This window comes from Sebastes umbrosus, chromosome 7 (assembly GCF_015220745.1).
Source record: "Sebastes umbrosus isolate fSebUmb1 chromosome 7, fSebUmb1.pri, whole genome shotgun sequence".
Taxonomy (NCBI): domain Eukaryota; kingdom Metazoa; phylum Chordata; class Actinopteri; order Perciformes; family Sebastidae; genus Sebastes; species Sebastes umbrosus.
In genome coordinates this window covers 22,425,342-22,449,234 of record NC_051275.1, presented here as the reverse complement: position 1 = coordinate 22,449,234, position 23,893 = coordinate 22,425,342, and the positions used below count along the sequence as shown (strand labels likewise).

Here is a 23,893-nt window from a genome sequence, read left to right as displayed (position 1 = left end):
GGGAATTGCGGTCTTTGTTGTCACTATTTTTGCAGACTTTATTTAGCACATTCTGTATGTCCTCTTTGGCCCAGATGTCAAGCAAACATCAGACTTCTGCAGAAGTTCATATCAGTCCTCTCCCACGCAAGCAGTCTCAGATGGTTTGTTTTGGTCCACACTTGAGTACGATTACTGAATTCACAACCGCCCAAGCAAACTGCACCAGAGTTCAATCAAAACTGACTCAATGTTGCCCTTAGATGGAAATAAAACTAACCTTCGACTGAAAACGTTTGTCGCAACAGTTGTGCAGCTGCATTGTGTATACTGTATGTATCACTGTATTCTGTTGTTTTAGACCTTGAACTCTGTGTTTTCCTTCTGCAGCATCTCCAACAATAGCTTGTTTGGCTGTGAGACACCAGTTATCTTGTACACAACAAATATTTTAGAGGATAAACAATCATAAAAGCTGCTTTGGATGAACTTGTTAGAGCATTTTTTTCTTTGTGTGTCAAGGTCCAGTTTATGGGCTTGTATGTTTTGGAAAGTGGGCTGGAATGAGGCTCAAACAAAGTGGCCTTCTGCCTCTCAGATCGGTTCATGTAGTGTGTGTGTGTGGGGGTATTTGTGCTTTGTGTGTGTGTGTGTGTGTGTGTGTGTGTGTGTGTAGGCCAAGGTCTTGATAACAGGCTTATATAAGCAGGTGAATTGGAGGGAGGAAAGTAACAAAGTGCCCTGTGGCTCTTTTAATATCCCCATTACCTCTAGCCCGCATGCAGACCCGACAAATGTGTGTGTACGTGCGCTTGTGTCCTTGTGTCTGCATATGTGTGTTTGTGTGTGAGCCCGTGTTTGTGAGGCGATGAGGTGTTGGAAAAAAAGGGTTCTTGTCTGACAAACAGACAGTTTCATCTATTATGTAGTGTTGGTTTTCGCTGGGCAGTAGTCGCAGTAGCACACAGGGTTGTAGAGCTTCAGAGAGCACTTAAGAGAGGAGAGGATCGCGGTGTCTCACTGAGGGACCCCGGGCGCTGTCACCTCGGCTATTAGCCCTGCGACGCTTCCGTGGGGAGAGGGATTGAAGGTGAGAGAGAAAAAGAGGGAGGGAAAGGGGGGAGTAGATAGACGAAACACAACCGGCTTAGTGCTTCATGGCTCTTCAGGGAGAGAGCAGGCTGAGAGGTAAAAAAGGGCAACGACAGACTGATGCAGCGAGGTGGGAAGGTGGGATAGCAGATGACAAGAGAGGAGAGAAAGATGGGGAAATAAAGGGAGATAAAGGGAGAGTTTTAATGAGAGAGCAATAGAAGTGGGGAATGAGGAAAAAAGTAAGAGATGGTAAAAATGTAAGGGATACATTATCCCGCTTATTACACAGCTACTTACTTAAGAAATCAATAATTTGACATAAAAACGGTCCTCCAGAGTCAAACATCCGAACTGCTCCCATAGCAACAGTCCTTTATACATAACAGTCTGCTATAAAGAAATAACAGACAGTAGAACGCTGTGATTGACCAATCAAAATTGAGTATTCAACAAAGCTGTGTAATAAGAGAGGGTAAGAGACACGGAGAAAGTCCTCGTGTGTCTTCTAGGGCTGTGTATTGACAAGAATCTGGTGATACAGTACGTATCATGATACTGGGGTAACAATTCAATATATTGCGATATATTGTGATACTGTAAGCAAGGCGATATATTGTGATTTTTTTAAATTTTATTTTAGGAAAACTGTTATAGTAAGACCACACCACAAATAAACCATTTTAGAATAGGCAAACAACAAATGTATACTGCATGCAAAAAAGTACATGTTTTTGCCCCAAACTGCATGTGATTACCATAAAGTGGGCATGTCTGTAAAGGGGAGACTCGTGGGTACCCATAGAACCCATTTTCATTCACATATCTTGAGGTCAGAGGTCACGAGATCCCTGTGAAAATCGCCATACCAGTTTTTCCTCACCCAACTTAGGAGCGTTATTTAGCCTCCTTCACGACAAGCTAGTATGACTTGGTTGGTACCACTAGATTCATTAGGTTTTTTCTAGTTTCATATGATGGCAGTAACTTCATTCTAGCTTTAAAACTGATTTTTAAGAGTTTAATAAAAAATCAATACAGTGTTTTGGAGAATCGATAAAGTGTCTCACAACATAATATCGCGTTACTCATGTGTATTGATATTTTCTTACACTCTTACTGTCTTCACGATGAGACTCGCTGTGTTGATGATGTGATTTTGGGCTGGGCGGCTCATATTAATTCAGGTGATGCCTGCTTTTCACACAGAGAGAAAACAGCCGGCTCGGTTTCCCCTCTTCATCTCTCCCTTGTTCTATTGCGAAACATCTGCGGCTTGCTACGTGCACACTCACACACAAACACACACACGCGCACACACACACACACACACACGCACACAAACACACACACGCGCACACACACACACGCACACAAACAAACAAAGAGTACGCACCTGATCTTTCCCTCCTGTGGCAGTTCGTGTGGTGGGTCGTCAGACAACAGCCTTGAGTATCCCTCCAGCATGTAGACACACACACACTCCTGGAATAAAACACACATACGTGCACGTTCATTTGTAATATTAATCCGATTTTAATTAATTTAATGAGCGATGAGCTTCATCCATTTGCAACAAGGTCTCTGTTCCATGGTCTTATGTCAGGGCCGAGGCTTTTAGCTCCACCACTCTGAATACTAACAGGAAGATTTTAGTTTTCAGGTGGTAAATCAAGGAAATATCAATTAGCTGTTTTTGCAGATGTAATGTGTGTGTGTGCAAATACCGTGCTGGGTAGCAGCTCCTGTATGCTCTCTCGAAGGGCCACTCGGAGCGAGCGCGCGTCAACAACCGCCGCCAGCCGTAGCAAAGCATCCTGGGGAAGGAGACAAAACAGATGCCCTGATATCTGTTTGGTTGTTTGTTTGCGATCTCAGTGTACGCCTCCAAAAACCTGAGGCCTTGGCAATACTTTTGTTTTTTTTGTGGGTACAAGTTTCATGTTATAACAGCTCTTCCCCAGATATTTAACTTGGCAGGCTGCAAAGGCCTCTGATACAATATTTAAACTGTGTCACACTCTGTAACGCATAGCAATCTGTGCTTGTTGGAGGCACAAGTGAGGTACTAGAAAATGAACTCAACTCAAACATCGTCAGGGATTACTGTGAAGTTCGTTTTGCTCCTCGGGACACTCGATGCATTTGTTTCATTTTGGCACTGTAGAAACCAAGCACTTGGCAAGAAGCGGTTGATTATTCATGAAATGAAATGGCGGCAAAAAGAACTCATGGTTCATAAATTACATAACAGATATTTACTTTCTTCTCATTGCTGCGTTCTTTGAAGACTTGGAAGCACTTAACTTTGGAGGAGAGTGGTGGTTATCTTAATTACAGTCAGCCTCTGATCGGTCTGATCAAATTTAACAAGATCTATTTTTTTTTATCTCTTTTGACTTTGATCAAATATCCTCCCACATCAAAATTCACAACACGCACGAATTCATAAAGACAAACGAGCAAGAAGTCGCATCTGATCCCATCTCATCACAGCTGAAACAAACCAGAGGGAAGTGACTCCCCTTCAAAGTAAAGGCCAGAGTATGCTTGAAACAAACTACAGTAATCTGTATAAAGTGTTGTTCAACCACATAAAGGCAAGAGTGTTCATAGCTGTTCCAAGAGGCTACACTCAAAGGCGGGGCAAAAAGCTGGTAGTTTGTTGGTGTCCACAGGATCCTACATTTCCACACTTCCCAATTATTGTCAATGTAAGCAGCCGTGCAGTGCATTCTGGTAGCGTAGCGTTTCGAGAGACACACCGTCACGTTGCCCGCTCGTCAATTGCATAAAGTTGAGGTCTGAGGGCTACTTTATGCAAATCAAAGGTGTCCGTCGTTACTCGCCACCTCCGGAAACTCACAAAAAACTCTTAAACTAACCGTTGGCGATCTAAAATGAAGACAGGCTTATTTCTCGCCTAAAGTGTTTTCAGAAACACATTTCGCGAACTATTTTTGTAATATGCGAGAAAAAAGTTTCCAAACGGGCCACCATGTTGGTTCTGGTTTGAAAGCCGGGAGCAGCAGCCCATGAGTGAAAGCGTTTGTCCAATCAGATTCCTATTGCCCAGTGGCAGCCCATCAAGCGTCCAAAGCTGAGAGCAACACGATCCCTCGTGTCCAAAAACACCTCTGTGGACACGAACCATAAGTCTGCATTAACACCAGATCTGGCGTTGTGGTGATTTGCCGCAGGGTTATGCGGTTATCGGCCCGTTGACTGCACGAACATTAATGTCTTTTGTTCCCTCATGGCTGGGTTGTACAGCTCGGGATCACCGGTTACATGATTGACCACCGCAGCGTGACATCGGGCTGTATTTCTCCAAAAGCTGATTCTGTTTCTACTTTTTACCGCACCGCCGGATCTTGTGTGAATGCAGCCTAAAAGAGGAGGTGAGGCGCGATGAATCGTACAGATGGAGATAATGGAAAGTCATGATGTTGCATGATGAAGTAGTTGTGTGAAATTGTTACAAAAAAGAGAGCTTGAGGGAGAAGTAGCCATTCTTGTTCAATTGAAAAACAAGCCTCCCAATTCCGATGTCAAAGAGGTGTTTCAGATGCTGTCGGACAAGCACTTTGTTTGCAGCATACTAATACCTTAAAAGGGTCAATATAACTGCAAGGTGAGAGCAGTTTGTTTTCTCTTTTTGGTCCTCTCAAAGCAACTTTCTACTTTAATAAAGATGAGGTTTGGAAACAGAAGCAGAGCAATAGGAAACCAGGAGAGCTGATCTGAGATAACAGGGGAGCTTTTATCTTAAGGTCATGCAAGATTGAGTTTGTGCTTCAAGTTTGTTTATTTTACTGTACGTTTTCACCTTCCACAAATATACAGCATACAGAGAGCCTCTCACAACCACAACTTCATCAGATGAGCGCTCGTAACATCCCATGTGACGGCTAGAAATTCAAGAATATTTAAACTCTGTGTGCAGTCTATTTGAATCCCTACCAGTTCCACTTATCACACGGCATTATTATTACATGTAACAGCAGACTAAAGAGAGAATCTTAGCGGGACTTCAAAATCTGATCAAAGCGTAGAAAAACACTGCAGAGGCTTAAAACAGCAGCTTTTAAAACTGTGTACTGAATGTAAATTGGAAAGAAGAAGTCGATGTTGAAAATATTGCCTGTGACTGCCAGATCATCCTCTGTCAGTTGTTCTGACAAAGCTGTCAGTCACACAGCCGAGCCATTAGGAAGATCTTGTTCCTTCCTCAGGCGTACGATACCACACAGGTACTGCGAGCTGCGTCTGCTGGGGACTCCATGTTCTACTGAGGGGGTCCATCTTTTGTTTTTTATTTTTCTCCTCTTTTTGACACCCTCTCTCTACCTGTTTCTCTTCTGTCTATCACTCAAGTTCAGTCTTGTGTTTGAGTGAGAGTAAACATGGAAAACAAGGGAGTGAGTCGTTAATGGGCGGTGGAGGAGGGTCAAGGAGGGGGTGAGGAAGAAGAGAGGAAAAGGGAGAGAGAGTGTTGAGTCACGTCATGCCTGAGCACTCAGTGTTGGTTATTACATATGATTAGATATGATTAAATGCGATTAGTTTTGATCACTCAATCAGGCTGCCAGAGTGCTGTTGTAATGAAGTTGGAGCTCTGCCAAACCATGTGTAGTGTGTGTGTGTGTATGTGTGTGTAATTTAAAAGTGTGTTGCATCTTAAGCTGCTGGATCTTGAAATGCTCGCGCAAATCCCGATAAGTAATGTTTGATCGAAAGTAGATCTGAACAGCAGACAAACAACGAACGTCTCCAGCTCCCATCCTCCCCGCTCTGCTGTCAAGAACTCGTCGAGGATTGACGCTGAAACCATCCTTTGTGTCTGTGTGTGTGTGTGTGTGTGTGTGTGTGTGTGTGTATTACTAGTAATAAGATGTATGCCTTGGTAAATGTCAAACTCTGTCTTCTGACCTTTCACAATCATTTCTTGCCATAAACCTCAAACCATCTGTTATATTAATTTACCTGCTTCTCCACGCGACACACACTGACACACATGCATGATTTTTTTGTTTTAGCTTGTAACGTAATCACAGCTCTAGCTTTTATTAAAACCTTTTTTTCTATTTTTGCTTTATGAAATTTCACTTTAAATTGATTAATTAGATTTTTTTTGTTTATTTTACCGTTTTCAGAAATCTAGTCAAAATCCTAAATTATTTTAGCTGATTGTTTTTAACTTGGTAAAATGACTATTGCTGTATTATATTACTGTTATTATTTAAATGTATTTATTATTTAAATATTTAATAATCGTTTTTTATCTGTTCAAAATGTACCTTGAAGGGAGATTTGACAAGTGTTTAATACTCTTATCAACATGGGAGTGGACAAATATGCTTGCTCTATGCACATTTATGTATATATTCATCATCAGAAATCAATTAACAACACAACAATATTCTCCAGAAACCCTCACAGGTACTGCATTTAGCATAAACAAATATGCTCAGATCATAACACGGCAAACTCAAGCCCAACAGGCAACAACAGCTGTCAGTGTGTCAGTGTGCTGACTTGACTATGACTTGCCCCAAACTGCATGTGATTATCATAAAGTGGGCATGTCTGTAAAGGGGAGACTCGTGAGTACCCATAGAACCCGTTTTCATTCACATATCTTCAGGTCAGAGGTCAAGGGACCGCTTTGAAAATGGCCATAATAGTTTTTCCTCACCAAAATGTATTATATTTTATATTTTTAAATGGTCTGTGTTCTATTGATACACTTATGTACTCAGGTCTCTTGAAAATTAGGTAATGATAAGATCATTGGGACTTACCTGATTAAATAAAGGTTTGAATTGAATTGAATTGAAAAAAAAAAGTCACGTAATGTCTCGAAAATGTTTTTGGGGAACTGAAAAGTAAATCTTTGTTTTTTAATTGAACACGGTACTTTTAGAGCTCATCCAATGGGGATTTTTAAGGGTCACTCAACCTCCCAAGCAATAAGAATTAAATAGAGGACAACGTAATCCTTCAATTAGTACAAAACTGAAGCATGACTAAATTTTGAATGAAAACAGCGACGTGATTTGATTACACGAACACAGTTTGTTTTCCTCTAATGCCACTTCAATTTATGTTGATTTGGACAAAGCTTTTATCTGAATTGAGTTGAAAAATACCATAACAGGTTATAGTTTTAATACGGGAGATGTCAAATCTCCCACTGACGATGGAGATAGAAACAAAGCATGAAAGGACAATGTGGAGGGCCATTATGATAATGGTGTATATCTATTGTTTTCAATTAATTATATTTATTTAATTATAGAAGCACTCATAGATTCATTCATAATTTGTTACAGCGATGCACTCTGTCACATTACATTTCTGTAAATGTCACACTAACACAAGCTGGGAATTATGGGCTTTTGTTGGCGGTGTGAGTCCTCTTTTCCTATCGTTTAACACCTTCCACTTCATCCCATCTCTCTTCCATTTCCTCCCTGCACCTTTCTACCTGAACCCCTACATTTTCTCCTCTTGTTCCTCCCCCACTCCTCCTTGCATCTGGGTATCGTCTTCTTCTGTTGTCTTTATCTGCAGCCTTTCTAATCACTCGGAGCGCTCTGACATTATGAAGGGCACCTGTGATCAGCATAACTAAACACAGGTTCCTCTCTCTCTTTATCTTTATCAGACACATGGAAACACATTTTCCTTAGGCTCTTCTGTTTACCATCTGACATTTTGCACATCACGCTGCTCATATAAAACTGTAATTTTCATGTGATATTTAGGTTATCAGACTGATTGAGACTGTCTCTCTCTCTCCCCGGTCGTATGACTCACAAGTTCTCTTTCCCTGAATGTGTGAATCACCAAAATCTAATCATCATCCCTACCACTGTGACATGTCCCACAAAGCACCTGAATATGTCTTACATAACAACATATCTAAGGTAATCATGATTTTATCCAACCAATTAATACTTCTACTGGTTGCTCTTGCCCTATTACTCAAAGCTGCAGCCCCAACAAGACCCTCAAACTCTGTTTTCTAAATATCAGATCATTGTCTACCAAAGCCTTACTGGTAAATGATTTGATTCTTAATCATGGTCAGGATATGACTGGTTTAAGTGAAAGATGGCTTAAACCAAATGTTTTCTTACCATTTAATGAAGCCTCCCCACCTGACGATACCAATTCAATTTAACCTCCAAGCTTGATAGTAAGACTTGAGGCTCTTGCACACAATCAGCTATGAATTGCTTTGTCCGGGGCAGCAGACCTTGTGCTACTCCATCTGGCCCGAATCCCTGATAGTCTTAAACTTTTGAGACTCACTCTTGAAACGTTGTTTAAACAGGTGCTGGCCTGCAATGCTGAATATTCATTTATGGTAAATGGTAAATAGACTGCATTTATATAGCACTTTTCTAGTCTTAGCAGATGTCACAAGAACCGATACTGCGGTACCAAGTCGATGCGAAAATTCTGAAAACACGAGGGAACTCATTATTCTACAGTACTGCAGGTACTGTACTGTCAGGGCTCGAGGCTAACGGTGCCCCGTTGTGCCGGAGCTGATAGGAAATGTGTTTGGGAAGCAGTGAACTCACAATCAACTCATCCAGGGGACACACCCTATTTATTTCCCTGATGATGCTACAATGCAAACAACAAATCTGCATTGAAATTGGCAGGATGAGAGTTGGTTAACGTTAGCTGTTCGCTTCGTGCAGGACTGTGCTGCTTACAACTAATGTTAACTAGCTCTTGTCCTGCCAATTTCAACACGGGAGGTGCCACTGATTTACATTATGATGCGTTCAGGCTCTATTCAGAAAAAGGAGTATTGAGCGAAGGTAAATTCTGACGCTATTGCGATGTGTTCAAATGTAATCTTGTAAAATGTAGTTTTTGGTGAGAAACTTGAATAAATCCAGTTGTTTCAAGGAGATGTTTCACAGCAATATAAAATAAATAATAGAGAGGGAATTATGAGCTGTTTAACTTCCTAACAAACACCAGTATGCAAACAACGTGTATGTTGAAATACATGGAAATTTATTGTTTAACTTAAATTTTTTACCGTGGAATCGAATTGGGTATCGAGAATCATGGAATTTCACTGGTTTTGGTATCGACTACTAAATTTCTGGTCCTATTAGCGACCATTCAAAGCGCTTTACAACACAAGCAGCATTCACCCATTCACACACATTCATACACTGGTATATATATATAAGGTGCCACCTGCTCATCAGGAGCGATAAACATTTGGGGTTCAGTATCTTGCCCAAGGACACTTCAACATGTAGGCTGCAGCGGCCCACCGACCTTCCACCACCATTAACCTTCTGATTAGAGGAGCAAATGTCCCCACTATAGCTTTAAGACTGCTATAGTAATGATCTTCTGCTTCCTATGGATTCACTGCTTCTATTACTGGATCTCAGTGCAGCTTTGACACCATAGATCACTGTATACTCCTAGACTGACTGGAAAATCAATTTGGCGTCTCTGGCCTGGCTCTCACGTGGTTAAACTCTTTCTTATCTTTTCACCTTAACTTTCAGTTAGCCTTTGATTACTTCGTTCAGGCCTTGTACCTATTATCTGTACTATTATCGCTCTGGCGGGTTGGTCTCAGTCTCAATATATTGTCTTTATCCTCTATCTTACCTTCTACTTTTATTTGTGTTTACTGCAGGTTTTCAACTGTAAGGAAAGAGGAAAACTGTGTCTGAAGTGTGCCCTCTACTCCTGCAAGAGCTACGCGCAATTTGCTCTTCAGGAGGGCACTCAAGCCTTAAACATCTCTGTGAAGCTGCTCTGCAGATGTGTAAAAAGCCAAGAACATAGTGGTCAGCACACATGTATAATGGTATGGAAATGAGAAAGAGGAGAGGAGAGAAAAAGGACTTGACTGTTGAACAAGAAAATGCCGACCTGCTAATAAATGTAGGTAAGGACAAAAAAGTACGGGTCAAAATGTTACTCGCTCATTCAATCTTTTCCCCGAACTACAGCAGTCATAAATCAGAGGGAGGCAGACATTTGGAGCATAACTCCAGGAGGACAACTCACTAAAAATCTTAATTAAGTCTACATTGGACAGAGCAGTAGCTCGCAGGATGAAGCCAAATCAGCTCTGTGTAATGCCGAGATAATTTCCTATTGAGCAGAACTAGGCCAGATAATATTTGCACATTCTTTCTAAGGTTTATTTCAGCCTGGCTGCCTGGTGGAGAGCAGGGATTTTTTTTGGCACATAGAATAATACAGTGCGTACTATATTATCTGGAGTTGTACTTTTATATGAGAGACAACTTTCATGTTACTGCCTGATTTGTAAAAAATTTTTATGTGCTGTATGATTTCAAGCTGAATAAAACAAGATGATTTCCCGCAGGTATTTAACCCAGCTGTGCCAGTCAGTTCTCGTGTTTGCTGTATTTTTGCTTGCTGATGGTGAAAGTAAGTATAATTGCACAATAGTTGTACAGTTGTATTTGGTGGTGCAGGATCTGCTCTCTGAGGGGCATACTATATGAAGCCAGCAGCGGTGTGCAAAACATTCAGCAGGAAGCAGATTTGAGCCCCTGAGGAGCACATCATCTGGAATATAATAATAATAATAAAGTATTTGTATAGCACAATTCATGTACAAAAATGCAACACAAAGTGATTATGATAAAAAAATCAACACAAGGAAAATAAAATACAATAAATTTGAATTAAAACAGCTGGATAGGTGCACATATATGCATGAATGCAGGCGATCGCCACAATATTTGTGCTGAATGTAGTACCAAGTGGGGTCAACCACACACACATCTTTGCTATTGGTTGAGGCTGCGACTTTGCAGATTGCAAACACATATCAAGAATATGGATCTCAGTTGTCATGGAGATGGTTTGTTCATCTCCATGACAACTGATGTTTTTTGGTAACTTAAGATGGCCTTGCCAGAGAAGGTCAGTGCCTGCAGTTTATTTGGATCTGATGTTGATCAGCCGATGTGACATGCATGACTTAGAGGCTGTGTTCTTAGAGAACTAGCCACAACAATCCAATAAATAAATAAAATCAAACACAATTTCTTTGTCTTGTGCACTCCCATCCGTGGAAGATCAAAACTGTAATCATCATCAAAGTAAATAATCTATTCATTTTCTTCTACTGACCCTCTCTCTCCACCATCAATAAAAAGCAGCCACTTTAATACAGCTACATGAAAAAACATTTTTTTTTAAAAGACACACAACACCTTTGAAGTTTTCTATCACTGAAGTCGATATTACACTTTCAAAAAGACATCTCTGTGGACACAATCAAAATGTTCCTGCGTATTATTCATGGTCATATGAGCTGCCTTTAATTCTATGTACGGGGGAAAACTTCAAAACCTGTTTAGAGATTCTACAGTTTTTTACACTTTCTTTGAGTCATTGTACCAGATTTCAGTTGTGGGTGAATTTCATTATTGTTGAAGATAGGAAGCACATGATATGAGTTATATTCCACAGCTGATTCCCTCCTCAGCTCTGAGGCTGAGTAAGACTCAAATTGAGTTAAAACCAGTGTGCAACCTAGGCGTCTGAGAAGTGAAGCCAATGCAGAAGTGCCTTAAACATGCATTCTTTCTAATAGCCAGCAGGGGGCGACTCCTCGGGTTGCAAAAAGAAGTCTGATTGTATAGAGGTCTATGAGAAAATGACTCCTTCTCACTTGATTTATTACCTCAGTAAACATTGTAAACATGAGTTTATGATCTCAATCACTAGTTTCAAGTCTTCTTCAATACAGCATGATGTTCATTTAGTAAATTATGGTCCCATTTAAAGTCAAATAGACCATAAAGCAGGAGATGCTTTCGGGCCTGGCTACCTTGTGATCGCTATCACAGTGTTGTCCGGTCTGGGAGTTGTCTACGTATTCGTCTTACAACTTTAACCCTTTCACAGTGTGTTTTCAGTTCATGAAACTTAATTGTAATATTTTGATTGCCTAAAAATGTCAGCTCCACCCCCTTGTGTCACTTTTGGTTGCAAAAAAACAAGATGGTGATGGCCAAAATGCTGAACTCGCGTACGATTTTGAAAAGATATCATTGCGATATGATTTGCAATATTAGAGAGAATGATCATTTTTAGATCATTATTCTCATTTTCATTGAAAAACATATTAAAATGATTATGGTGTGATTTTTTTGGGGATCTGTACCAAACAAAGATGTTTTCTTAGGTCTGTAGAATATGATGTGTGGCCAGGACATCTCTGCAGCAACACAATATTTAATTTAAAATGGTCCTTTAACAAATATTGCACCTCCTGAGATTTGAAAATTGCTGTAGGCCATATTGCGATTTCGATAAGATTTGGATTAATTGTGCAGCCGTAAACTCGAGGCTTCAAAACGGCAGTCCACAAACCATTGGGGGACTATACGTCCACTTCTTATAAACAGTCTTTGATTAAAACATGCAGCATTCATACATTAAAACTTCTGGAGTAAGGGTTTTGTTTTCATTGCAATGACATCTTCATGTGTAACTATTTTACAAAATATTCACTGTGCACAATGTATTGAACACATTCATTTGAGAATCAGATTTTAGATTAGCCAGATTGCTGAATACTAATATTCTAAATTGGCCACATTAGATAAAGACCGAGGTTAGCTAAAGACTCGGCTGGGAGGATTAGTTTAAGGAGCTAATTGGAGCCTTTAGGCTAGCTCCCGTATTTCTTATCTGCTGCATTGTTCACAGAGCAGTCTGACTCTGTGAATCAAGTCAATCTGCGTTTCAAGAGCTTTACTGTTCGACCTTGATCTAACAGCAAGAGGATGAAGGGTAATGGCATCCCACTTGCACATGATTAAAGGCATCCTTCTTCATGCCTATAGATCTTTATGTTAAACCAACGAACAACATGCTTTAACAAGCCCCTTGGTGTATTACAGCAAATCACTAGCACGCTCACTTCTTCACCTGCTACGTGTTTAACCGTGAATGTTTAAGTCGGCAAGGGACGGCTCTTCACTCTTTAACATTTGAGTTAAGTGAATTACTGATGCGGATTGATTTTTGCCAGTTTGTCAGTCGCTACAGAGAGAGAGGAGTGAAAGTGGACAAATACAAAGACTAAATTACTGTTTTAGAGAAAGAAGCAAGGACACGCTCACAGACACACAGACACACAGACACACAGACACACAGACACACACACCATGGCCAGAGGGAGGCTGGTAGCGTTGCAGTGGGTCCTGGTTGTTATTCCAACAGAGCTGGGTCTCCAGTAGCATCACTAACATACTGGAGACACATGCACTGTAGAATACAGCCAAGCCATGATGAAGGGCCCCGCCATGTAAGTACACACACACACACACACACACACACACACAAACACAAACACACATATACACGATGCCCCAGTGATATCGGAGAAATCAGACACAACATAGTTTGATGAAATTTTTTCTAAATCTAAGTTCACACTTCACGACTTTCAGAGTCGTCAGATCTCAGTACTGTTCACACTACACAACTTGCTGTCTTATAATCAGGAGTCTTTAAGTTGTTGTGGTTTTCACGCTACATGACTGACCAGCAACAGGGGGTCACACACTACAAGATCTGTCACAGATTTGGTCTCCAAACTACGCTTTGTCACGAAAACACACGTGATAACTACACGGTAAATGACGTGATACCGCATGCGAGACACATTACTGACGTTGGAAGAGCGCCGGTCATTGATCCAAATTTTTGTAGTGGCCAAACGGCGGTATTACAACTTGCGTTTTCGTCACATGATGCCATTCGGCCATAAAAGACTTTTTCCTATAGTCTTACATTGGGTAAGAGACGTCTGTAACTCAGCGGATAATTCTTTTTGAGGTAAATCAACTTCCCAGTACGAACACTCTAATAGCCCTTATTTAAATCATTAGGTCCTAAAAGTTGTAAATCGCACTAATAACCGAATCCAGAGTTATTTCCCTTCCTTTGTTCATATGAATGAGGCCGAGATCGAAGCTGGAGCGTAACGACAGCGTTACGTTGGGACCCTGTGACTCAGCAATGTGACTGAGCGGACACTACTGGGCCTGCTCCATGGGCCCAATGGATGCGGAAGATCGCCTATAGATCCGGGTACTTTTCCAGTCGGAAGTCGAGCCATTTTGGCATCATGCTCCACTGAGCAACTTTCATTGGAATGAACGGGACCCCGCCTCCAACGCTGTATCCAGTTCTATTAATACATCCATGGTTTCCACCGGTTTCCACACTCTTTTTTACTATTTATTCCTTTAGGTGCAACAACAACTTTGCTCCGTGTTGCAAATGCAACACATACAGTAAGTTCCTATTGTTACAGGTGATCCCTCCTCTCCAGGTTTCCCCTCAACCCATGTCTTGCGCTCTCATTGGCTGTAGCTCGTGGACGGAGTCCCCGACAGGTCCAGATATTTAGCATGCTAGATATCTGGAATGAGTCTGCGAGACATCGGCGAGCGCCGGCAAGCCTCTTGACTCGCGTCTTTGCGACAGTTCACACATAACATTTGAGCTTCAATGTGCGAGCAGCGAGCTAATGCCAATTTGCCTCTGATCTGGGGCTTTTGTCGGGGAGCTCCAAAAACTGTCGGGGATCGGAAAATCAGGGCTAAAGTCGTGTAGTGTGAACTAGGCATTAGTCAATGGACGCTCACAGAGAAAAAGGAAGGGAACTATTTTTTTTCTCTCTCTCACAAACACGCACACACAGAAGAAGTAGACTGTGCACTGGAGGTGTAAAACAATAAAGTGATGCTGCCATGGCGCTGACAAGGCTGACCTAACACTGCGAGGAACAGGAGAAACAGGTGCATCACGGTGCTGCCGCTTAATTAACCAACCTCTCTGTGTGAGTGCGTGTGTGTGTGTGTAAGAAAGAGAGAGAGCGTGAGAGGAAGAGTTATTTTTCTAGGGTTTTGAGTGAAATCTATTAAACTGAGACGCCAGCAGCCCATAATTCATAAATATTTCCTCAGCGTGACTCGAGGGAAGTGGATGATAGACAGAAAGAGTGAGAAACAGAAGTTCAGACCTGGAAGAAAGAGAAAGTAGAAAGGTAGGAATTGACAGACTAAATCAGGGGAACCCAATCCCATAAAGACAGGAAACTGCTCACTGATGAAATTCACACATCGCTCCGAGGAAAAAACAAGAAACAACCCCAGATACTGTACCACAGTGAGGAGTCTCTACTGTCGTTTGATCAGTTTAAGTCCAATCTGTGCTTTATGGGTACTGTGCTCTAATATATCACAGACCTATGATAAAAATCAATCATTCATATCGCCTATTTTGTTCTATCATTAAGGCTCCTTGCCTTAATGAAAGCCTGTGGCCAAATTTCAGACAAGCTCATCTATAACCAATCCAACAACATTGATTTGATGCTATAAAACTTGACGGAAATATTCTGGCAGTAATGAATGCTGCCAATTTTCCTCTCAGTCTGAGGCTACACTGGCATCTCCAGAGACAACAGCAGACAGCTGCTCTCATCTAGTCTCATCAACCTTACCTTTTAATTAAAGAAGAATTTAAAAAGTGAGCGAAGTAGATTTAGAATCTAATTTAGGGAAATTCGTCTATATGAAACCTGATAGCTACTTCCTCTTATTGGTATTTTGGTGAAAATAACAATGTATTAGGTTCTGTAATTTCACTTTTATATGCAGGTTTACCTGCAAAATATGCAAATCTAATGCATGCACAAAAAGATGTATGTGATGCAAAACAGGCCTATTGGTTAACCACAGGATTAGGTTTTGCTTCCTGACACCCCTGCATTTAGATTTATTCTTTAGTCTTCTATTTTACTTAGTTTTAATCCTTTTAAATCCTATTGATGTGTATTTTTAAATCGCCTTATGTTTCTTGTCTTGATGCATTTGTGTGTTATGTAAAGCACTTTAAATTGCCTTGCTGTTGAAAGGTGCTATACAAATACATTTGCATTGCTTTGCCTTTGTTGGTGCTTTTAAATTCAAATTCAGATTCAGATTTTGACCTCTTGTAGCGCAACAGAGGAATAGTTTCAAGAATGGGTCTCCATTTCGTTAGTATGTTCTGCTTTTGTTCTAGAATACTCACGTGGGTGACATGATACGCTGTTCTGCTCATACTGTATACAGATGCATACTGTAATATTTCACATGAAATAGTATGTAATTCACGTACTATTGGTTTCATGCTAAGGTTTCGGACACACTCAAAAATCTCACATACTGTTTTAACGTACCAAATAGCATGTTAGTATGCAACCAGAGATACCGATACTGAAGTGTAAGTCACGCTGAATCTAACAGTGTGAGTGTTCAGATTTTGATCACTGTTTTGATAACATATTACTTTTTAATAATATCCCAGTCTGGTCTCTGTTCTGCTCCTGATGCACACTGAGTGGGGATGCAGTAAAATGCTAAGCACCTTGTCTAATTTAAACGGCTCTGATTGTCATCAGGGAATGGCCTCCTCTTAAATGTCAACAACTGCCAATCAGGGCTGCTCTAAATATCATGGCCGCTCAAACACTGCCTTGGGAAAATGCAACAGATGTGTCGTGCATGATAGCACCTTTGTTAGAGACAATGATACCTGAGCACCTCTACTTTCTCTCGTTCCCGCAGCGCTGCTGCTGCTGTAAGGAGCTATTCAAAGCACAGGGCAGGAAAAGAGGGAGAATGATGGGAGTGCACAGGAGAAACACATCACTTCTTTCTCATTCACACCAACTCTGGCAGGGAGGCTACAATAATGGTCTCCATTCTTCATGCTCACCTTCTTTTTTTCCTCCACCTTTTGCTCATCTGTATCTGATTCACGCTCTCCCTCTTTGTCGCTCTGTTCTCTTTAATGTTTTGCACCGTCTCACTATTCACATTTTACACCCCCACCCCTTTCCCTCTGTCACTTTGTCACCTGTCTGTTTCTCCATTTGTCCCTCGCATCTCATTATCTCTCTCTCTCTCTCTCTCTCTCTCTTTCTTTCTGCTTCACCACTGCAGGTGTTTGACAGTCATACTGTCGTCATATGGCTGTTGTTCTATTTTAATCTGACTCTTCTGTTCAGGAACAGACACCCACCTGCTCTCGCCATTGTCCTGGCTCCATTTCACTTTCTATTCACTCTTTTCTATCCACCAGTAGGTTTATCTATCTATCTATCTATCTATCTATCTATCTATATGACATTATTAAAAGGTAAAGTAATTAGTTAAACAGTCGTCTTCTGCCAAAAGGATTTTTAAGAGAAGCTCAGATAAGGCAACAAGTGTTGCTGCCTAGGAAACTGCTTGCATACTAGACAACCAAATCACCATGGATACAGCTATTACAGTTGCCATGTGACAATGCAGCACTTGATAATGGCTCTGGCTCCACTGATAGTTTGTTACACAGAAATCACTTTATTTAACCGGCTCGTAATTTCCTAATAATTTCTTATATGGTTCCTGTAAATAACAATCAAATAAAGACAAAGACATATATTTGAGGCACTTAGTTGTGTTGAATTTATGAGCAGTTAGAAATCTTCCAGAGGGATTTCATTGGAAGAACTGCTGCATTTAAACCCAAGTAAATAATTTATTGTTCAATTTGAGACTGTCCTCCCGAGAACAATGACAGCATCAGTTGTCGCAAGTGCCAACAAAACGACATATGTTTATGTTCAAGTAACAAAGCCCTCGAACAGTAACTGTGACCGGAGAGAAGGAGGAAGTAAGGTGACGTCAATATGAAGAGACAAAGGGAGGAGGTCGATAGGGGTGGGAATCACCAGAGGCCCCACGATACGATATTATCACAATTATAAAGTCACGATACGATCTTATTGTGATTTTAAACATTTTGCGATATGATATATTGCGACCTCTGAAATATTTTAAGCGATTAACAGCCCTAATAATAAAAGATTGATACTTGACGTCCGTGTATCAATACAATATTGCCAAGCAAATTATCATGATACAATGCTGTATCGATTTTTTCCCCCACCCCTAGAGGTCAGGGTGGATGGATGGGTCAACAAGACATTGGTCTTTGAGTGATCCCTGATCCCGTTTCTGTTGTAACCCTGGCGACAAGGCTACCTTAAGGCACGGTCACACATGCGCAAAATTAACATTGGCCTCCCGTTCATTCCCATTCTATGTGAGCGAAGGGCAAAAAAACATTTGCTTCTGGTTGCGAAGCAAATTCACATCTTCGCATTCACGTGGAGTTCAACGGTGTTGAACTTTCAGCTCGAAAATCGCCTCGGCAGGCCATGGTCACTCGCCTGCATTTGCACACGTGTGACCGTGCCTTTACCTCAACAATGTACAAACAAAGCTATTTAAACTCAAGCCATGATTTTTCCTTAAACCTAACCAAGTTGATTTTGTGCCTAAACCAAACCGAACTACAGTATAGTGTTGACATCATAAAGCATATTCATGTCCTAACAGTGATTTGTAACAGTTTTGGGAGGCATGAATGATGTGGTCCAGCTGATAGCGCCGTCAGATCAGAAAACACTTGTGTATGTCATTTTAGAGGGTGTCGACCAACAACGCATTTTGTCATTTAATTTGCAGGACTTGCTGTTTATTTTGGGAAACTGTATACTCATAACATGTTGGATTGTGTGCCTGCCTATAGCCAGATTTAACATGATGACATGTTTGGTTGACCTGCTGTGCCCTGACTAACAGACTCGATGTTACGCTAAACTGAAAGTGTACCAATTGAACACTGTCTCCACGATCCCTGTAATTAGTATTAAATGATCAATTCTTCTTCTGTTTCCTTCTAGTAAATTATAGGAAAGTATGGCACCTGTAAAGCAAAGTGTTACAGCTGAATTTCCAAAACAAATTTGCATAGTTTTTGTTATATATTTGGTGCTACACAACGTCAGCTTCTCAAGTTCATGCTGTTGTTGTCTCTGCTTTTGTGTTTTCTCCAGCTGGATCTGCACAGCAACTAGTTGCTGAAATCAATCAGGTTTGAAAATAGTTACAGGGCCAGAAAATGTGAAAGTTTCAGTTGTTGCACACTGAATTTGTGTTATGTCACATCACTCACGGGGACATGCAGGGCTTCAAAGCCATTAGAAGCCACCCAGGGGATTCAGTTGGCAACAAGTAAGAGAGTCTCTTCTGAACCCTCATTAAAATTTATAGTGGGAGATGTAAAACAGCTGTTAGAAATAACTGAGTAATGAATATGAAAGGTGATATAACACTCAGCGGATTTGGAAAAAAAACCCCTGCTAATCCCTATGCTGTTTTGGGAGTTCTGTTTGTCATATTTTTAACTATAGCCATATATTTCCAATCACAAAGCCATCAGTGTTGCTATTAATACATCTGAGAGGCAGCCGAGCCAACGTATGGTCACATTAACCTGCAAGCTAGATAATAACTGGAACCAAACAAATTACTGTTCTCTGCACAGGGGAGAAATCTGGAAACAAATCTACCGTATCAGACTGCTGAATTATAATGCATTGAACTATACAGCGATTAACACGGTCAACTTTACTCACAGCCAAATCTCCTGTAGCTCTTCACAATGGCTACCAGGAGATTTGAGACGCAACTGTAAATATTCCCTCCCTCTATGTCTGTCTTTCGCTCGGTTAATTGTCAACACTGAGTGTTTCTTCTTTGGAAACAGGAAGTCAGGAATACCTACACACACACACACACACACACACACACACACACACACACACGCAGAAACTCAGGAAAGAGAGAGGCCTATTCCCTACGCTCACTTGTTCACACACTTGTTATTTTAACCGCGGAGCCTTTCACCCGACTCCAGCCTTCTGGTTTAACACGTCACTGTGTGAAAGGCTGTGTGTGCTCTTGTGTATGCGAGATACCGCTTCAAAGTGTACACCTGGGGCAGCCACTGTATTGCACATGAATGCGGCAAATTAAAAAGGAAAATTAATTAAATTGAATTGTAAACACTGCGTGATTAGTTAACCCAAACACACACACACACAAATGGAAATATGCACAGGTGCAAGCTCACAAATACGATTTAATGACTGAATAACGAGCAAAACAGGAAATATTAGATGCAAAGACCACACATATACTACACGCACACACACACACACACACATAAGCAAGCACTTATTGTCCGAGGTGATTTGGTTTAAATATTTTGCTGTACTGTATTGCACTTTTAATGAGATTCAGGCTTTGTGTGTGTGTGTGTGTGTGTGTGTGTGCGTGCATTCTGTCTTTTTGTGTGTGTGTGTGTGTGTGTGTGGGTGCATTATGCCATTGTTTAGGGGCAGAATAAATTTCCTGTTAAAAATTCCAGGATGGACTCCCCTCTGGGAGCTTCCCTGTTTATCTGTTCAGGAACAAACACACACATACGCACACACACATTTAAGCAGGGCAACACAATGCCTCTGTCTCCTGACGTTACCTCTAAATCTCCTTGACATTTCGCTCACCTTTCCCTGTCTTCCTCTCTCCCTCCATGTCTCCCTCTCCCTCTTTTCTTCTACTGGGTCATCTCATGTCCCTGTACTCGCTCCTCTCCTTTCCCATAACCTCTTTTCCTCTTCTGTGTCCTTCGCCTTTAAGAAAAATCTTAGGTCACCTTGAGCAGTGTGTGTATTTGAATCTGTGGTGGAGTACTGACTGCACACAGCTGCAAGCTGAGGGAGGGTACCTCAAGTCTCTGAAATAAAACGCCTACTGTGATCCTCAAGTGTGTATTCAGAAATATTTCATAGATTCATTTCATACTGTTCTAGTTTTCAAACAGGGTTAGTCCCCAAAAACATGACTTTTGAAAAATGTGATGCAGAAACTGCTATTAGATCTGAGAAAATGAAAATGAAATAAGCAGCAGGGACATTTGGTGAAACTTGACCTGTGCAAACTTTGATTGTGGTCCAGTAACTGATGAGCCTGAAGGTGTGTTTGAGTTGTTTACGGGAAGTGTTCACGGGAAGGATGGGGGGGTCGAAGGGGTCTTTCCTGTTCATTGGAGTCATAAATCTTTGCTACGCTCCTGTACGCTTGTGCGTGTGTCCTGCTGGATGAAAGCTTATGATGAAAAGAGAAACTGATAACTGAGAGGTGGATGGGTTTAGGTGTAAACATGTTAGAGGCACGAGAATTGGTCAGCAGTAAACTGAGGTGTTGACATGCAACTATCATCGTTTTTACCAGTGGATAAAGTCAACACTTCACTCAGGTTGTGAACTACAAAACCTCATTTTTTAAGGATAAAAAAAGAGTATAATCTTTAGCAATGATTGTCATTCTTTGCTTTTAACATCCATTACAAACTACTTATCTTGCTCAAAGTTGCATGCACTGGATGAGAGGCAGCATATACACTGGATCCAGTTTCTTTAGTGCAATGATTTGCTGCTTTTCTTAGTTTTATATCATTGTAAATTGAATATCTTGCAAACCTGCATCAACTGATTTTCTTAGCCACTTGGGGGCAGCGGACAGAAGTTGTGAACACAAGTTGATATGGCGTACGTGTTGGCAAACAGTTGCTTATTTTCACATCCAACATTTATGGAGCAACATCATCATTCATTTGGAGTTGTGTTTCTGTCAGCCTCACTCTCTTTTATCTCCGTTTTTGGTCTCCACCAACTTCTGAGGGAAATATCTGTCTCTTTAGCTGCTAAATGCTCCACTAGTTCACCAGCTGGTCTCTGTGTTTAGAGCTCATTCGCTGCAAACAGTTGCCTGCTGAGGCCAAAACGACACACTGAGAGCGGTGCAAGTGAACCAAAACAGTAAAGTCGCAGCCGGACAGCAAAACAATGAGCTGAAACTCACTATAAAGCTCTCTATATTAGAACTGGGCAATATGGAGAAAATCAAATATCACAATATTTTCGGCCATAAATAATCATCATCGTGGGTAGAGCTAAAACAGTCTGGTTCGTTCAGAAAATTACATCAATTTACTGTAATTCAGCCCTTTAAAACCATGAAAAGACAACACTTATGCCATATTACGATATCCAAAATCTATGACAATATTTAGTCTCATATCATGATATTGATATAATATCTATATATTGCCCAGCCCTACTGTAAAGTCGAGAAGGGCTGCAGATTCAGGTGATAATCCCTGCAGATTCATCACTACGAGCAACCCCTTTCACATTGTCTTTATAAAACTATAGATTATAGCTATCTCACATAACATCCCGTCCTAAAAATAGTATCTAATTCCCTTTTGCGGTCCTAATGCAAACAGACAAATGTGAAAGTAAATCCACAAATGCACCGAACTACAGCTGCTCATTATACAGCAGCACTCCTGGCACTGGAACAACCGACGTATACTCTTGGTTAGATGAAACACACGACGGTGCATTGTTTCAGTTGGCAAAGAGTATGATTCAGGACAATAATTGTAACCCTGATAGCGTGAACATATTAAAGAACAAGCCCAGAAACAGTAATTACAAGCTGGCTAGATGAGTCTATTAATTTAAGCGAGCTAATTTGTTGCCTTAAGATAATTAAACAATGGCTGTGACATGTGAGAAGACAGATTGATTCATAGTGAAAAAGACTTATACGGATGAATTCTTAAGGGGGGTTGTGTATTAGGTGTGTCTGCATTGCTTCCACTGTAAATAGTTCTCACACTCATCTGGGTGAGTCTGATTATTTCAAGCGAGTAATTAAGAAGTCAGTAGCACCGTGGCTCAATGGTTAGCACTTAATATTCAGTGGATTTGGGTGGATTTAGGCTCCTTGTTACAATGAAAGATTAGCAGACCAACTCTAACCGACTGCAGGTGAAGATTTGTTCGTCTGTCTGTGTTTTCACCCTGCGATGGACCGGCAACCTGTCCAGGATCATTTTTCTTTTTTTTATCTCATCATGTCAGGTCTTTGGTGTTGGCTTGTTTTCCTGCCTCAGTCAGTCAACAATGACCTGGCTGCAGCTGCTGCAGGATGCTGTTGCCAGCCGGTTGACAAACACTCTCGCAGGTCCCTCATCACCATGTGACTGGGCCTCTTTTCATCTGCTCCCAGTGAAACACAGATTTGATTTCAAAATCCTTTTCATTTCATGAAAAGTAACATGGTCAGGCTGTGAGATTACATCTATCGAGTTATTGAGTCCTCACAGGGGCCTTCTGGATGAAGTCCAACCGCAACCCTTTAAAACCGGACATCCTGCAGGAGATCGCTGTTTGCATGATCCTGTTTAAATAAATCTAAAATAAAATCATAACAGCTAGAGCACTAATTCTTAGTGGAGCAGCGGAAAGCTATGGCTTTTGTCTTTGGTGTCATCACGTTGCACACTCGTGATGAATTCATTACATCACGTCACATGCGGTACAAAACGTGGTGACAACATGCAGTCGCGCCAGAGTCTTGCTTATAGCTTATAGCTAGAGCATTAAATCTTTTTCAGTGGAAAGCTAAGGCTTCTGTCTTTATTGTCATCATGTTGTACGCAAAAAAATTAAAAAAATTAAAAAAATGTGCATAGTTCAAATAACTTGGGGAGTGTTATGAAATATTTTGTTCATGTTTCTACATTTAGAAAATCTTTTGGATCAATATGTTTTGTGTTATTTTTTGAAGAAAAAGAGAAATTACATCACAATAAGCAAAAATAATAATGTAATGGCTAGGTTTAAAATTAAGGCGGTCAATCAATTAAAATAGTTAATCGTGATTAATCACAAATTAAATAATAATAATAATATTTTTTTTTATCTGTTCAAAATGTACCTTAAAAGGGAGATTTGTCCAGTATCTAA

The 23,893-nt window shown here is 40.8% G+C and overlaps 1 protein-coding gene across 4 annotated transcripts in view; it reads right to left on the bottom strand.

Annotated features, from left to right (window-relative positions):
- The window catches only part of LOC119491262 (cGMP-dependent 3',5'-cyclic phosphodiesterase), a 192,303-nt gene that overhangs the window by 35,571 nt on the left and 132,839 nt on the right, over positions 1-23,893 (bottom strand). For 3 of the 4 annotated variants that reach the window (XM_037775080.1, XM_037775081.1, XM_037775082.1), the window contains 2 exons: positions 2,799-2,888; positions 2,468-2,556 (listed from right to left, as the gene is read on the bottom strand). In XM_037775080.1, the coding sequence (XP_037631008.1) occupies positions 2,468-2,556; positions 2,799-2,888 (179 nt within the window). Of the gene's footprint in view, positions 1-2,467; positions 2,557-2,798; positions 2,889-17,199; positions 17,359-23,893 lie in introns of those variants that run through there. The other variant, XM_037775083.1, reaches the window with a different exon arrangement.